This window comes from Trachypithecus francoisi, unplaced genomic scaffold (genome assembly GCF_009764315.1).
Source record: "Trachypithecus francoisi isolate TF-2019V2 unplaced genomic scaffold, Tfra_2.0 Contig01440, whole genome shotgun sequence".
Lineage (NCBI taxonomy): Eukaryota > Metazoa > Chordata > Mammalia > Primates > Cercopithecidae > Trachypithecus > Trachypithecus francoisi.
Genome location: NW_022681431.1, coordinates 11069559 through 11085519, shown reverse-complemented (window position 1 = coordinate 11085519; position 15961 = coordinate 11069559). Strand labels below are relative to the sequence as shown.

At 47.5% G+C, this 15961-nt stretch overlaps 2 protein-coding genes across 4 annotated transcripts in view; both read right to left on the bottom strand.

Annotated features, from left to right (window-relative positions):
- Positions 1-886: 886 nt before the first annotated feature.
- SLC25A37 (solute carrier family 25 member 37) lies at positions 887-10281 on the bottom strand. Of its 2 annotated transcripts, none has more exons than XM_033228831.1 (3): positions 10025-10281; positions 7992-8048; positions 887-5072 (listed from the first exon to the last, which is right to left on the bottom strand). In XM_033228831.1, exons 1-3 carry the CDS (start codon positions 10245-10247, stop codon positions 4552-4554), a joined length of 801 nt encoding a protein of 266 aa, XP_033084722.1. In that variant the 5' UTR covers positions 10248-10281; the 3' UTR covers positions 887-4551. The 2 variants fall into 2 exon arrangements, with proteins under 2 accessions (XP_033084722.1, XP_033084729.1); XM_033228838.1 differs by having other exon boundaries at positions 9552-10249.
- Positions 10282-10416: 135 nt separating this feature from the next.
- The window catches only part of LOC117093498 (mitoferrin-1-like), a 45423-nt gene continuing 39878 nt past the window's right edge, over positions 10417-15961 (bottom strand). Inside the window, exon 2 of one of the 2 annotated variants that reach the window (XM_033228847.1) lies at positions 10417-10801. In XM_033228847.1, coding sequence (XP_033084738.1) covers positions 10544-10801 — 258 coding nt within the window. In that variant the 3' untranslated portion in view covers positions 10417-10543. The remainder of the gene's footprint in view (positions 10802-15961) is intronic. The other variant, XR_004441170.1, reaches the window with a different exon arrangement.

Sequence of the window (15961 nt, the reverse complement as noted above, 5' to 3'; positions counted from 1 at the left end):
TTGCATCTCCCCTTGTACTCTTCTACTAGGCTGTAAGGCTTTCGAAGACAGGGACCACATCTTACACTTCACTCTGTCCCCAGCACCTGCATGAGGCTCTGCTCACGGGAGGCACAGCCAATTTGTTGGCTGATTGATTCTGCGGTGGAGGGAAAGGGAGGATATCTGTTGAATGAATCCGTATCTACTGGAAGCAGACCATCTGTGCCGCCCACCCCAGAGGAGGGGAAGCAACCACAAGTTGGAGTAGCACAGCATTGGCCATAGGTAAATCACAAAACAGGGAGTTTATCCCAGCGTTCACCATCCACTAACCATCACCCCTTCCCACCTCTGGGCACCCCTGCATTGGCCAGCTCAGGCCTGACCTCAATTCTGACCCTGCATCCTGGCAGGCCAAGGGCTCCAGTGGTCATACTGAAGGTGGGTGCTCAGACTTTCAAAATTGTGGGAAGAGCCAGAGTCATCCCTGGCTTCTCAAGGGGGTCCAAACCTTCCCTCCTCCCACCTCCAAAAGAGGTCACGTTCTCTGGCTTAAGCTGAGGTTTAAGACAGAGAAAATAGGCATGAGTACAGCATGTTCCAAAGAACCACTTGCAGCCTGCCACATCCAGGCTCTCACAATGAGAAAGAAAAGTGCCACCCTCCCCAGCATGGTGAGCCACGCCAGTGGGAGGGCTCCCGCTCCTGCCCAGCAAGACAACGCAAACACCACCATCAATCTGCTTGCCCTGGGGAAATGGGGTTGCAGGGGCAGTTCCTACCAAAGCTGCAGACCTTGGTCCTTAGTGCTCAAGAGGAACAGGCATAGACCCCGTGAAGGACATCCCCTCTTGCCGTCCACTCCCCTCTCATTTCAGGATTCCCACCACAGAGCCCACAACACTTCGAAGATCAGTACTTTATTTTCTCTAGCTCCAGTGTTGTAACTGTAGCAGCATATCAGAAACATCCCCACACAAAAACACACAATTCTCCCCTTCTTCAAAGAGCTGGCAACAATTGAGAGGCAGAAACAACAGTTACTACAGGCGTTTGAGAAATTTAAGAAATAACACTTGCTCACCCTTAAAACATACATTGTGCGTCTTGCAGGGAGGAAGCAGCAGTACATACATTTGTCATTCGAAGACACAATCATCCTTAAATAAAGTTAAATAAAACCTTATTGGCATAACAATGTGTTGGAGATGCAGCTTTATGGGGACTTTGGAGGAAGATGCTTGGAATAAGACATGAGCATTTTAAAAGAAAAAAATGAAAAAAACAAACTACACATAGAATGTAACCCAGTAAATAGATTCAATGCAAAGTTACGAAAACATATCATGAGGGAAAGATTTCACCCATTTGGAAAATATCAGTTTATTGTATAAAGCTTTAATCTACAGGTAGTTGAACCTCAAATCATGGTTTGGGCAGAAGAGCTACTCACACACACACCACATAAAAGTATGGGTCCTGTACCCAGGTGACACTGACTGGCTGCCGAGGTCACTCCAAAGACACCAATGACTGAGTACGTGCCATGATTATACTGAGTTGGTCACCAGGGTGGGATGGCGGGGTGGGGAGGCCACTTACTATTTCGCACTTTGCAATGTCAAAGTCACAATCAAAAACCAAACTGCAGTCTGCATGGGGCAACAATACCAACGTTGGAGATAAAGGCCAGAGAGGAAAGTTCATTTCTACAAAATTAATGAACACTTGTATCTGCTTAGTGCTTCACAACTTTCAAGGCTTTCCTCAACCTCCTGATGACCAGGCATGCAGGCTGGCCATGTGGTTCCCCCAGCTGACCCATCCCTCATCACACAGGGAGGGGCCTGCAATCGGGGCCCACAGAGCTCCAGGTTCCAGTTTTCACCTTTTCTTCTGTTTTTTTTTTTTTTTTAATTTATTCATTTATTTTTTTGAGACAGAGTCTCACTCTGCCACCCAGGCTGAAGTGCAGTGGCATAATCTCAGCTCACTGCAACCTCCATCTCCTGGGTTCAAACAATTCTCTTGCCTCAGTCTCCCAAGTAACTGGGATTACAGATGCCTGCCACCATGCCCAGCTAATTTTTTGTATTTTTAGTAGAGATGGGGTTTCACCATGTTGGCCAGGCTGGTCTCAAACTGCTGGCCTCAAGTGATCCGCCTGCCTCGGCCTCCCCAAAGTGCTGGGATTACAGGCGTGAGCCACCACACTCGGCCTTCACCTCTCCTTCTTGCATCCCCCTAACCAAAGGAGCGCTCCTGGAGAAATCAAGTTTCTTTTCTAAACACCAGTGAAACCAAAATCCAGTAGGAAATACCTTGCTTCAGTGTGGCATATCTTAAGCGGACCAAAAGAGGTGGTAGGATAAACTTTTTACAATTTGCTTTAAATTCTACTTTGAAATTTAGAATTTGATTTTTTCCCCTCCATTTGCAGAATTTAACACCATTTAATACAAACCCAAGGCAGGTTGAAAGCGCAGATGTAAACATTTTCAGCAGCATCGTGGACTCTACGGCTTTCTGCATCCTCATGTGGACTGAGGCTGCAACTGGTTTTGGGGTGTAGGGGGCAGAGCAGAGAGGAGGTATTAACCCCCAGATGGGACCGGACAGCAGCCAAGCCCCACAACCCAGCTTCAAGGGGCTGTTGACAGGGTACACGTGGGAGGTACTCAGTTTGACTCTTTCCCATCCCTGATCTGAAAAAGTAAGTCAACTGACTGATAAAATTCCTCATCGCTATTAGGGCAAAATCTACGCCCCAAGGCACTGTGTGCATGGTCCCAGGATGGAAATTATCCACGTGTTACTTCCTAGGCAGTTACTTCCTAGGCAGTAGCACCACTCAAAAGAATCCAGGCCTGCACTTCCTCGGTGAGATGCACCACACTGACCGTGGTGGGTGGCGGCAGGTCAGGACCTGGCTCACTGAAATGCAAACACACATGAGCTTCCTGCTTATTTTCAAAGACAAGCTCTGGTGAGGGCTCCAAATCGGAGAAAGTGCAGCTCGTCTCATCAGTATCCCCTTGCACGGCAGAGTGGCAGAGCAACAAATGGCACAGTTAGGGAAAACGGGCTTGTATTTTCTCTGGGCGGCAATCCGACTCAGCACACACCACTTCAGAAAGTGAGGCTGCGAGGCCTGTGTTCTCGGGTGACACAGAGCGGACAAGGATGCAGAATGACTTCTGGAGAGAGGTCTTCTGACTCGGGCATGAGGGTTCAGGTGAGACCTCAGCCACAGGGCCCTAGCAGATAGCCCTGGCTTTTGTCACATGCGATGAGAAGCTGTGACGTTGGAATTAATGGTTGGGACAAGACAGGGGGACAGACAAAGACCGGAGACATGTTTCCCTAGACTGCACAGGGAAACACAGGAGATGAGATTCAGTCAAAACACACATAGATCACGTTACCTGAAGTGACTGAGTTAAAAGGCTGATGCAGGTCAGTCCTAGGATGAAGGCAGGATTTACCCCAAACACCTGCGCCACAAGCCGCCAAATGCTGCCTATCAAGGGCTTCTAAGTGCTGGCCCGGGAAGGCAGGCATTCACATCATCACAAGGGGAGGAAGCGGTCTCAGCAGGTTTATGTCCAGTCACCCTAATTCTGCTGGGCTCCACCACCCTCCAGCGGGCGAGATCCTGCCACCCGGCATGTATGCAGGTGTATACACAGCAAAAGAAAATGGGCCAGGGCCAGATCTCTGGTCCTGGAATTTTGGGGAAAGACAAAGGAAAAAGGCACATGAAGGTGGCTGATTGAATTTAAAAGAAAAAAAAAGGTCGCTGCAAGTGACATTATCATTATTTTGACTTTTTTTTTTAACGTACCTTTTTTTCCCCCATCAAAAGAGAAATTCAAAATATAAACTTTATTATTTTACATTCAAGTGAAACTTCCATCTGGAGGGGCTAAACACAGCTGCAGGTCACATTCAGTGATTTATTACTTTGGTGCCTTTTTCGTTCACCTGATGGAAGAATTCAACCCTCTCAATTAAAAACAAAACAAGAACAACAAAAACAGCTGGAGAGTCCCAGCTGCAATACTAGGTGTAGACACGCACAAGCACACACACAAATTCAAAAACTTCTACATAGAAAAATAAAGGATAAACATTATCCATCTATTTTGTACTGTGTAATGGAACTTTTATATACATAAAAAATTTTTTTTGTTTACTGTTTTCAGTCACTGCAAATTTTCTTCCCTCCTCTGGGATCTAAGGATCCAGGGAGGAGGCTGCCACAGTGAAGCAGAAAAGCTACATTCTGCCCGGGGAGGAAGAGAAAAAGCAATTTCTCACTCCCCTTCCAAAGTCTTTCCTGTCCACCACCGCCTCGGATGTCCCTGCAGACAGCCTTCCGGTGAGCGGCCGTCCCGTCCCCTCCTCTCTCTAAGGCATTGGGGACCAGAGGGCCCATAGGCAGCACCCTGCAAAAAAAAAAAAAAAAAAAAATGATCTAGCTGTGAAGAGAGGGCAAGGGGCTGGATGCAGGCAGAAAATGACTTTAAGAAGAAAAGATTCTATGATCCCTTCCCACAGCCTGTTCCTTTAGTATGGAGCTCGATTTTCCAGCTGGCGCTTGGTGAGGAAGTACTTGAAGAACTCATAGACAGACCAAGAAATGGCGGTGGAGGGCATCTGGTAGATGACACGCGCCTGGATGCCTTTGAAGTAGCCGGCCAGGCCGTTGAGCTGGTACACCGTCCGGAAGGCATTGGCCATGCCCGACAGCCGGCCGCTGATGTTGGCCAGCGAGAGGGCCACGTTCTCCTGAGTGTTGAGAAGGGTCTTACAGACGTCCAGGGGGGTCGTGGCGGCCGCGGCCAGAGCCCCGGCCAGCCCGCCTGAGATGATGTGGGACTGCGGGTTGTAGGTCCGGTGGGGGTTGACCTGCTCCTGCAGGAACTCGTAGGTGATGAAGTGGATGGACTGGAAGGGGATATTCATGGTCAGCTGCGTGGTGTAGCTCCGGTAGAAGGCCCCCAACCCCTCGGTCCTCCACACCGTCCGGATGCAGCTGAGAGCTGACCGGTGCTGCGAGTTGTACATCTGCAAGCGCTGCTTCACCACTGTGGTTGGAACCGCGGGGCAGGCCAGACGGATAGCCAGTGGGCAGTGGGTTGGAGGTGGCCCCACCCCAGGTCGGAATGAAGCCAAGCCATAAAGAGAAACAAGCCAGTTAGACACCGGAAACAGGCGAGAGCCAGCACACACAGCCCTAGTCTGAGCAGCCGTGGAGGGCCAGCTCCTGGCAAACCCGGGTTACAATCCATTTCTATTTCCAGGACTCATGCCTGGAAGGTGGCTATTTCCTTAAGGTTCTCCTGCCTGAATCTTGCTGAAGGCAGCCCTCAAACCAGGCAGTCACTTCAGACTAGAGTCGCTGATCTATTTCCCAGATCCTGGCTGCCCCTGGTAGGAACCCTTAGGACCCACCACCAAGCTGAATCCTGTCCCCTGTCCCCCTGCCCTCCTCCTTCCCCAGCACATCTACTGGAAGCGTGTCCCCTGGTGTATTCACAGGGGTTTGTGTCTCTAGCGGTAATTCTAGCTTCTGTGACACAGTGCGTTTGAAACAGACACTAGAATTATGTCTGCCCAAGTTCAATGACATTCTAACTGGAGTTCACAGGACAAGAGGCAAATGAGACTAACTGTGGTACCTTAGGCTTAGGGTTTTAATGGCCTCATGTATTGCCAAATAAATACACACAATGTGCTTTTCCTTACTTTTAAAGAAATAAAGACTGTCAGTCAATAGTTATGACAAGGAGAAAGAGACAGTTTGAACCTCACTTTTTTCTCCTTTAAAAAAGACAAACAAAACCCTTGCTTGGTTACACGAAGTTAACTACCTGTTTACTGACCGGGTCCCTGAATGAACTGCCCTAAAAAGCAGCCCAAGATATACAATATGTAAGTGAATATTTACTTGGGCATTTTTAGGTTTTTCATTGAACTACTTCCTAGAAGGGTTTCCTCTCCCCACCGCCACTTACCTAAGAATGCCTCTTTCCTGCCCCTAAAACACTCCGTCTTGAACACATTCATTACGGGACAAGCCATGAAGGCAGGTCAGTTTACTTAAGGGCATCACATCTCCTGAGAAAGATAATGTGTACAAAATAAAACAGAACACGCGCTGTCTTTCTCGGCTCTCTACTTTGTAAATAAAAAGGGGGAAACGTGTGTCCTTCCAGCATGCCTTGTGCAGCACACGACAAAAAAATCAATGGGAATGGAGAAGGTGATTTTCTTCACCTGCCCACTGGCTCAACCTCAGTACCCAGACCACAGAGACTCCCCGCCCACCTCCCAACCTGCCCCATCACAACCCTGAAGGGCAGACCAAGTCCTTTATCTGCTAGAACATGGGGGGTAGCTGAGAGCAAATTTAATAGCTTCACCTTAAAAGACAAAAGATAGGCAAACATAGCATAAGACTTAAAATGTTGAAACTTTTCTCTCCAATTCTCCCTTCTGGCCAGGAACTATTTTCAGATGAGGCAGAAAGGTGAAAAGAGCTCCACAGCTCACCTAAAGCCATCACCTGGTAGAGAATGACCCAGCTGAAGGCCTGCCTGGTGCCAGGCCCAAAACGTAGTCACTATTCAGACCCGAGCTGGCTAAGACAGCAGGATATATAAAAAGGGAACAGACTCTGGTCTGCCCAGCTGAGGCTTGCTTCACAATACCCCCGAATTTTAAAAGAACAAAAAGAAGATAATGTGGAAAGAGATGGCTAAAACAAAATGACCCAATGTTAATTTCTGAAGCGCAGTGATGGACACATTGGGGTTCATCATACTATTCTCTCCACATTCGCATCTGTTTGAAATGTGATCCATAATCTTTCATATTAAAAACAGTCAAATTGAACACTAGCCCTAATAGCCTCTGATGGGTTCCCCATACATTTGTCTAGGATCAGTAAGTGTTAAAAAAAGGGCTAAGAGAGTGTGTGTGTGTATGTATGCACACATAGATTTTAGAATAGTGCAAAAGCATGCAACAGAGTCACCAGGAAACAGATTCTGGTCCCTAGCTCCAGGGATTCTGATCCAGTAGGCTCTGTGTAGAGCCTGAGAATTAGCATTTGTTTTCTTTTTTGTTTTGAGGCACAGTCTTGCTCTGTCATCCCGGCTGAGTGCAGTGGTGCAATCATGGACTCACTGCAGCTTCAACCTCCCAGACTCAAGCACTTCTTCTGCCTCAGCCTCCCAAACAGCTGGGACTACAGGCACGCACCACCACACCTGGCTAATTTTTGTATTTTTCGTAGAGACAGGGTCTCATTATGCTGCCCACGCTGGTCTTGAACTCCTGGGTTCAAGAGATCTGCCTGCTTTGGCCTCTCAAAGTGCTGGGATTACAGTTTTAAACCACCATGCCAGCCAGAATTAGCATTTCTTTTTCTTTTTTTTTTCCTTTTGAGATGGAGTCTGGCTCTGTCACCCATGCTGGAGTACAGTGGCATGCTCTCGGCACACTGCAACCTCTGCCTGCTGGGTTCAAGCGATTCTCCTGCCTCGGCCACCCCAGTAGCTGAGATTATGGGTGCACACACCACACTTGGCTAATTTTTGTAATTTTAGTAGAGATGGCGTTTCTCCATGTTGGCCAGGCTGGTCTCAAACTCCTGACCTCAAGTGATCTGCCCACCTTGGCCTCCCAAAGTGCTGGGATTACAGGTGTGAGCCACTGCGCCTAGCCTCAGAATTAGCATTTCCAACACCCTCAAGAGGTCTGATGCTGCTGGTCTGTAGAACACACTTTGAGTAGCTCTGAGCACAGGAATACCATAAAACTCAAATGTTCATGTCCCTTCTTGAGGCCTTTGATAACGTAGTAAAAAATTCAATTCTCCTGTCTGCTCTGACTGGAGACTAGGAGCCTCCCTGCCCACCTTCAGTCCTCTCCACTCCCCCACCATTTTTTGTGCCCCTTTGCACATCCCCTACTGCCCCTCCCTGGGACCATGACATTACCTTCTGCTGGATTCATTACCGCATCGTGGAGCAGGGTGGCCATACTCCCAGCTATCCCTGCAAAACAAACTCCAGAAAATTACCCTCTGCGATCGGGTGTTCTCAGGAAGTTCCCGGAACCTAAAATCAGACGGAACCCAGGACTTAGCTTTCTAAGAAGTAAAATGTACTACCAGCTCCACCCAGGTAAGCATTGACTCTTAAAACCCTAAAGTGATGGTGGAAATATGATAAAAATGGGGGTGGTTAATTTAGGCACATTCACCCACATTTTAATCTTGCAAAAACCTTGTTTTCTTTCTTGTAGTCAACCCCTGGGAAAAAGCGAAACCTCCAAGTGTTGGTGGTTGCCAGAAACCACACATCATGGCTTTTTCCACTGTCTAGGTGTTAACTTTCTCTTGTCCCTTGCCTGTGTCTACACATTAACTCACTTTGCCCTTAAGCTGGGGCCCTGAAAGGAGATAACATCATATATACAGCTGAGAAGGGGGGAAAAAAGCAAATCTGGTTAAAATCCAGGCTTTAAAAAAAAAAAGAAAAGAAAAAAACTGGGCAAGAAAAGAGGAAATCAGGAGAATTTGCATTTGGTAGATTTCCAGGGTCAGTCTGCAAAGCGACAGGACTGACCCCATCTGAGAGTCAGGTCAGGCCTGGCTTCAAGAACCAGGAACCTCAAAAGCCAGAATCAGGCCTGGAATTTTGTTTTTGGCTTTGAGTTTCCTCCCTTTGCGGTGACACTGCCCTGTAATTAAAATGACCACGGGAAGGTGGGAGGAATAAGGAACACCAGGATGACTCTTCAGCAATGCATGTAATACCCACTCCCCCACCACATACACACTTATAATCATTCCTAGCAAGATCACCACAGCATAAACCACACACTGCAGAAACAGCGCAGGGCAGCACTTGGCATCAAATGGATTCCGTCAAATCTCTTTCAAGGAGAGAAAACCTTACAGAAGGCAGTTTCAGCAAAAGGGCCCCAATGACATAGAATCAAGGGTAGGTCAGGGCATGGCTCTTTAGTGACCGTCTCAATAAATGCACTAATGGCCAATTTTTACAAAGTAAAACAAGTATCTGCAAACCAGCCAGGCACGCTTATGACCAAGGTTGGCTAATGGGAGGAGAGATGCTTTTTGAGCAGAGTAAAAAGAGAGGGGGAGAAGTTATTGCTGGTCATATCTATGTCTCCATTGTCGAAAAAAATGAATTTTGTCAAAATAAAGGTACTTTATGCTGATATCCATATTTCCATTCCAAACCCAAACAAAAAACAACAAAAGCCAACCCCACCAGAAAGAGGAAAATAAAAGCTCAGCCCTCCCCAATAAAACATGCCTTATGTAAGAGCTGCTGACAGATTTGCACCCCCCACCCCGCCTCTCTCCCTCAAAACAACCAAACAAAATGATTTCAGCCCTTGCTTGCAGAGAGATGAGGCTCAGACAAACAGAAGAGAATGGGGGTAAAATTCGCAAATCCCCAGAAGCTTAAGGTGGGAAAGGCCTTCTGCGTTGTGCGAGTCCTTTGTCAGCCATAAAACTTCTTGACCTTTTAAAGCTTAGTTAGTCTTGGCGTTGTAGAGACCTGTTGTACCAGTTTTTAAATAGTCTCAAAGAAGCTGTCCAGATAACTTTTTTTTTTTTGAATCCAGCATTCAAAAGTTTTGTTTCTATTCAGGGTTTCTCCTATGTCTGATCATTAATTGCTTTTGAATGTTTAAAAACAAAACAAAAAAACCATAACAAAAAAGAAAACCCGTATAACAATAAAACCAAAACCCCCTCTGTCACTGATGTCTCCCCAGGCTTCAGAAAGCGGAGGGGAACAGAAAAAAGCATGTGTGTGCGCGCGCGCGTGTGTGTGCGTGTGTCTGGGTGTGCGTTGCACACACAACTCTGAGTTCTTTATTCATGAGCAAGCGGGCCGAAGTCGAGGCGGCTGGGTCACAGGGAGGAACACCCTGGGGAGGGACGTGTTGAAGAAGAGAACTTTCTAACTCCAGACAAACGCGTTCAAAATACCGTTGGCTAGGTGGCTGTTTCCTTGGTGGTGGAAAACGTCATTTAAAGTCCTTTTCATGTTTTCATAGCAGGCAAAATACATGGCGTGGGCTGGCCCTGCACCCATGACCATGACATTGATGCCCCGCAAGGGCCTCCAGAAGCCTTCAGTCCGCATGATTTTCTGGAGGGCTCCATAGATACTTGTGTACCGGGCTTTGGGATCTGGACTCAAACTCTGCATTCGTGTCTAGGAGTGGGCAAGAAGAGAACACAACAAAAAACCATAACAAAAAAGAAAACCCGTATAACAATAAAACCAAAACCCCCTCTGTCACTGATGTCTCCCCAGGCTTCAGAAAGCGGAGGGGAACAGAAAAAAGCATGTGTGTGCGCGCGCGCGTGTGTGTGCGTGTGTCTGGGTGTGCGTTGCACACACAACTCTGAGTTCTTTATTCATGAGCAAGCGGGCCGAAGTCGAGGCGGCTGGGTCACAGGGAGGAACACCCTGGGGAGGGACGTGTTGAAGAAGAGAACTTTCTAACTCCAGACAAACGCGTTCAAAATACCGTTGGCTAGGTGGCTGTTTCCTTGGTGGTGGAAAACGTCATTTAAAGTCCTTTTCATGTTTTCATAGCAGGCAAAATACATGGCGTGGGCTGGCCCTGCACCCATGACCATGACATTGATGCCCCGCAAGGGCCTCCAGAAGCCTTCAGTCCGCATGATTTTCTGGAGGGCTCCATAGATACTTGTGTACCGGGCTTTGGGATCTGGACTCAAACTCTGCATTCGTGTCTAGGAGTGGGCAAGAAGAGAACACAAACAAAAAACAGAGTTAATCACGACGGTAAAGAAGGAAAATAAGACCTGGAGAAGGAGAGAGGGAGAAAACAATATTCATAGTTTCACAGGATTTCTCTGGGAAGGAAACGTTTGAAATTAAAATGAATTCTACATGGACATAATGAAATCTACATGAATGTGTGCATGTAGATTTCATTATGCCCCACAAAGGGAGAAAGAGAGAGAAGGCTGTGGAAGAGGAAGACCTTCCCCTGCCACTGGCAAGTTGTGTGGCCCCTGGGGAATCCCTTAACTTCTCTGAGCTTTAAGACCTTCAATTAAAATAACAGAGTTGTTGCAAGCAGCAAACCAAACAATGCATATGGAAACCCTGCAAAAACTCAAGAGTCCTAGATAGATGTAGAATTGTCCTGTGATGCCCACTCTGATTGTGAAGACTTCTGTGTCCTCACTTATCTGAAACCTCCGTGTTCTGGAAGCTTCTATTCAGTCCCTACACCATGAAATCTCTCCGAATCCTCCAGCCCTCACTTACCTTGTCACCTCTAAATACCTTTTTACATTTCATTTTTATAAGTTGGCACTTAAATATAAATGGTCTTGTTCTTAATTTCTTTAAGTGAAAGCAAGCTTGTTAAGAAAGTAAAGGAATAAAAGAATGGCTACTCCAGACACAGCAGCATTCTTAATTTTTTTGCATGCATAATTTTGTGTCCTTGAAGCAGAGACCTGGCTTTCCCCTCCTCTGTCATCCCTAGGACACCACCCAGGAGGGAAAGGCGCTTGCACAGGTGTGATGGTTAATTTTATGGGTCAGCCTGGATGAGCCACAGTACCCAGATATTTGATCTAACACTAGTTTAGATGTATGTATGAAGGGATTTTCTAAATGAGATTAACATTTAAATCAGTAGACTCTGAATAAAGTAGATTAACCTGTATACCGTGGGTACATACACCTCATTTAATCAGCTGAAGGCTTCATGAGAAAAAAATTGGGTCTCTCTCAAGGAAGAAATTCTGCCTCCAGACTGCCTTCAGACTCAAACTGTAACATCAGCTCTCCCTAAATCTACAGCCTGCAGATTTTGGACTTGCTAGTCCCCAAAATCATGTGAGCAAATTCTCAAAGTAAATCTCTTGATTTCTAGGCAGGCAGGCAGGCAGGCAGGCAGGTAGGTAGGTAGGTAGGTAGGTAGGTAGATTAGATAGGTAGGTAGGTAGGTAGGTAGGTAGGTAGGTAGGTAGACAGATAGATAGACAGACAGACAGACAGATAGAGATAGAGATAGAGAACAGGCAGAGAGTTAGATAACCTCTCTATGTAGCCGGATATAGATGTCTCTGTCTCTCCTGGTTTCTGTCTGCTAGGACCCAGGGAAGGTCTTCAACCAAAGGCTGGTCTTATAAACCCAAGTAGACTTTACACATCCTACTATCTGTTTCTCTGGAGAACTCTGACTAGTACAGTAGGTAAGAAATACTCGCCAAGTGGAAGATCCATCATGGCTCAGTCCCACCAAAGTAACCACATTCCTTCCTTCCTTCTTCCACCCTCCCTCTCTTCCTCCCTCCCTCCCTTCCTCCCTTCTTTCCTGCTTCCCTCCTTTCCTTCCTCCCACCCTTCCCTTCCTCCCTCCCTCCCCCACTCCCTCCCTCCCCCACTCCCCCACACACACATCCTAGAGGAACAGCTTTTCAACTTTTGGCAGGGGTATCCTTTTATCTCCAAACAAAATCATACAAAAAATCTAATCCTATATATAAAAAAGGAGGGCGTCTCTGATGGAAGGCGGGCAAAGGACTCTCTGGGGCTCCCTCTCACTTCCCAGGACAGACAGCCCCAGGTACCCCAGGGCTCGGAGTAACAGCAAAAATCAGTCACCCGAATTAGTGGTCATTTTCAGAGTTCAGATTTCACCAGCTATTAAAACCACAAAGGAAATGGACACACCAAGGCCAACTTTTTATTTTGCCCAGAAAGGACACAAAAACAACAACAATATAAGCAACAATCACCACCGCCCTCTACCGCAAACATCATTTCCTAAAAGGGCATTTTAAAGGCTTGAAAAAAAGGGGCCAGGCACAGTGGCTCACGCCTGTAATCCCAGCACTTTGGGAGGCCGAGGCGGGTGGATCACAAGGTCAGGAGATCGAGACCATCCTGGCTAACACGGGAAACCCCGTCTCTACTAAAAATACAAAATAAAAATAAAAATTAGCTGGGCATGGTGGTGGGCACCTGTAGTCCCAGCTACTCGGGCGACTAAGGCAGGAGAATGGCGTGCACCCGGGAGGCGGAGCTTGCAATGAGCCGAGATTGCGCCACTGCACTTCAACCTGGGCGACAGAGTGAAACTCCGCCTCAAAAAAAAAAAAAAAGGAAGACTACCTCTGATTATAAAATGGTACCTTAAATTAGATTGAGCTTTATTTTTTATTTTTTTCTTTAATACAGAGTCTCACACTGTCGCCCGGGCTGGAGTGCAGTGGTGCAATCTCAGCTCACTGCAACCTCCACCTCCCAGGTTCAAGCAATTCTCCTGCCTCAGCCTCCTGAGTAGCTAGGATTACAGGCACCCTCCACCATGACCACTTAATTTTTTACATTTTTACTAGAGATGGGGTTTCACTATGTTGGCCAGGCTGGTCTCAAACTCGTGACCTCGAGATCCACTTGCCTCGGCCTCCCAAAGTGCTGGGATTACAGGCATGAGCCTCTGCACCCAGCCAGATTTAGCTTTATTAAAAACTCGCTACTCTGCTCCCTTTTTCCTACCACAGAGTGGTGAAAACAACTTCTGGCCCAGTCCAAGGCAGCTGCCAAGACACCTGGGCCCCAGGGTCCTGGGGAGGGTGGCCCTGCACCCTTTGGTTTTTTAAAGTGATTTCAATTTTAAGTTGTTTCAAAAAGGATTTGATCTGATTTAATAAGATGATACATTAGGCTAGGTGTGATGGCTCACACCTGTAATCCTGGCACTTTGGGAGGCCAAGGCAGGAGGATCGCTTGAGGCTAGGAGTTTGAGACCAACCTGGGCAATATAATGAGACCTCATTTCAACAAGAAAAAAGAGAAATTAGCCAGGCATGGTGGCACACCTCTGTAGTCTTGGCTATTTGGGAGGCTAAGGTGGGAGAATTGCTTGAGCCCAGGAGTTTGAGGCTGCAGTAAGCTAGGTTTGTGCCACTGCACTCTAGCCTGGGTGACAGACAAGATCCTGTCTTAAAAAAAAAATTAAGAATTAAAAAAGGGATACATTATAAGCAAGAAAGACCAAGGGAAGGACAAGCAAGTGAATGTGCCAACCAAGAAGGTATCTAAACCAAGAGAATACCCAGGTCACAGTCACAACCCCTCATTCAGCTCCCGAGTGGCCTGTTGACCAGACCAAATGAAGTACACACCATGCCAAGTGCTCATGCTGGGAAGGAAAAGACAAAACTCCTCCTTTAGGACACATGAAATCGCTCAAGTTTTAGAGCAAATAAAGCTTCGCATGTCACCTGGCTTCTTCTTATACTTGCCCCTGACAAAAAGCAAGGGTACCAGGTGGTACAATGTGGCCGTCAAGAACCCCAGCTTTGAATCAGAGAGAATTGGAGCTGAATTCAGATTTCATCACTCATGGTGTGACCCTGGGCAAGGTCATAAAACTCTCTAAGTTTGAGTTTCCCCACTTGAGAGAATGATTGGGAAAATTAAATGGGCTAATACGTGTCTAAAACCATCATTATTGTCAGTAATAACACAAGAGTCCCCTGTTGAGGGGCTACATGATGGGATTCATGGAGAGGTCAAGTGATAGGGCTCCAGTGTGTGACCTTCCAGGGTTGTGCAGGCCACAGAGGTGGGTTGTGTTTGTCTTGTTCACAGCACATCTCCAAGGACCAGTAAGATGATTTATTGGGAGCCCAATAAATATTTGTTGAATGAATGAATTGATGAACAAACAAACCCAACTTAGAATACCCACCGGGGTGAAAGGGTACGGTGTCTCGTCTTGTCTCTCATTCCCACCGGGGTGAAAGGGTACTGTGTCTTGTCTCTTAGCCCACCACCCCTAAATAGGAGCCACAATTTCTTGGACTTAACTGTCCTTGCCATCACCTTTAATTTGGACCTCACGTGTCACCGCATTTCTCAAGCCTGGGTGTGATCTGCAGAACCACATGTGGAGCAGAGGCAACCTGTCCCGGAGTGGGGAGCCTAACGTGGGCCTGTGAACAAGAGGTGGCTCCTGGCAGTGCCCTTCACGGGAGAGGCCCCCATACCTTGGGGATGGCAGTGCATCTTCTTGGGGATGAGCCCTGACTGGAGCCCTGAGGTTTCCAGCCTAGGGCAAGGTCCTACCAAGGTTTTGCAAGCCCAGCCTATGGTCAAAGGCCTTCCTTGGGTTCCAGAGCCCCGCTGAGCAGGGGTGGCAGTCTGAGCAAACACAGAGCACGGAGAACTGGCTACTGAGATTGCACTTTGGACCTGATGCTGGCTCTGGCTACAGCCCAATGGCCTTGGCCATGGCATCTCATCTCTCTGGTCCCCAGTGTCCTTGGCTGGAAGCAGGGGCTGACGATCAGAGCATGGGCTGATGATCAGAATCACCCAGGAAATGTGTGAAAATACTCATCCGTAGACACCACCCCAGCACGCACTGATTCAAGTCCTCTTTTTCTTTTTAAAGTTCTCCCAGATGATTTCGATCAGCACTCAGCTTGGGGAACCACTAAGTGACCATCTAGACCCCTTCCAGCCCTAGCCCTCTGCCTGGGCAGTAGGGAATTACCTCTGGTTACCTCTGGAGGGAGTGGCTGAGTGAAGGCAGGGGCACAGAGGGTGCCTGGGCTTTACAGCCACCCAGTCCGAGGTTGTCAATCTCAATTCCAGCTCTGGGACCTCAAGCAGGTTCCTTAACCTTAGGGCACGGCCATCCTTGGCTGGAATAATCTCCCACAGAGCTTCTGGGAAACACCTGGCACAGGCTGGCTGTCAACAATGACTGTCCCCATCCCACCCCGTGATAACGTGAAGCTATCAAGAGGGTCTCTCTCCCTTTAAACACGCTCATGTCACATGAAAAATGCTCATCACACTAGCCATCAGAGAAATATGCAAATCAAAACCACAATGAATACACCATCTCACACCAG

Bases quoted from the DNA above. Each gene is read 5' to 3' on its own strand.
- SLC25A37 (XM_033228831.1), bottom strand. From the start codon at position 10,247: ATGCAGAGTTTGAGTCCAGATCCCAAAGCCCGGTACACAAGTATCTAT. The intron at 8,049-10,024 runs GTATTTTGAACG...TTTGTTTTGCAG, and splicing joins AAACAGCCACCTAGCCAACG to GGATAGCTGGGAGTATGGCC. The intron at 5,073-7,991 runs GTAATGTCATGG...TTCCAACCACAG, and splicing joins GGTAATGAATCCAGCAGAAG to TGGTGAAGCAGCGCTTGCAG.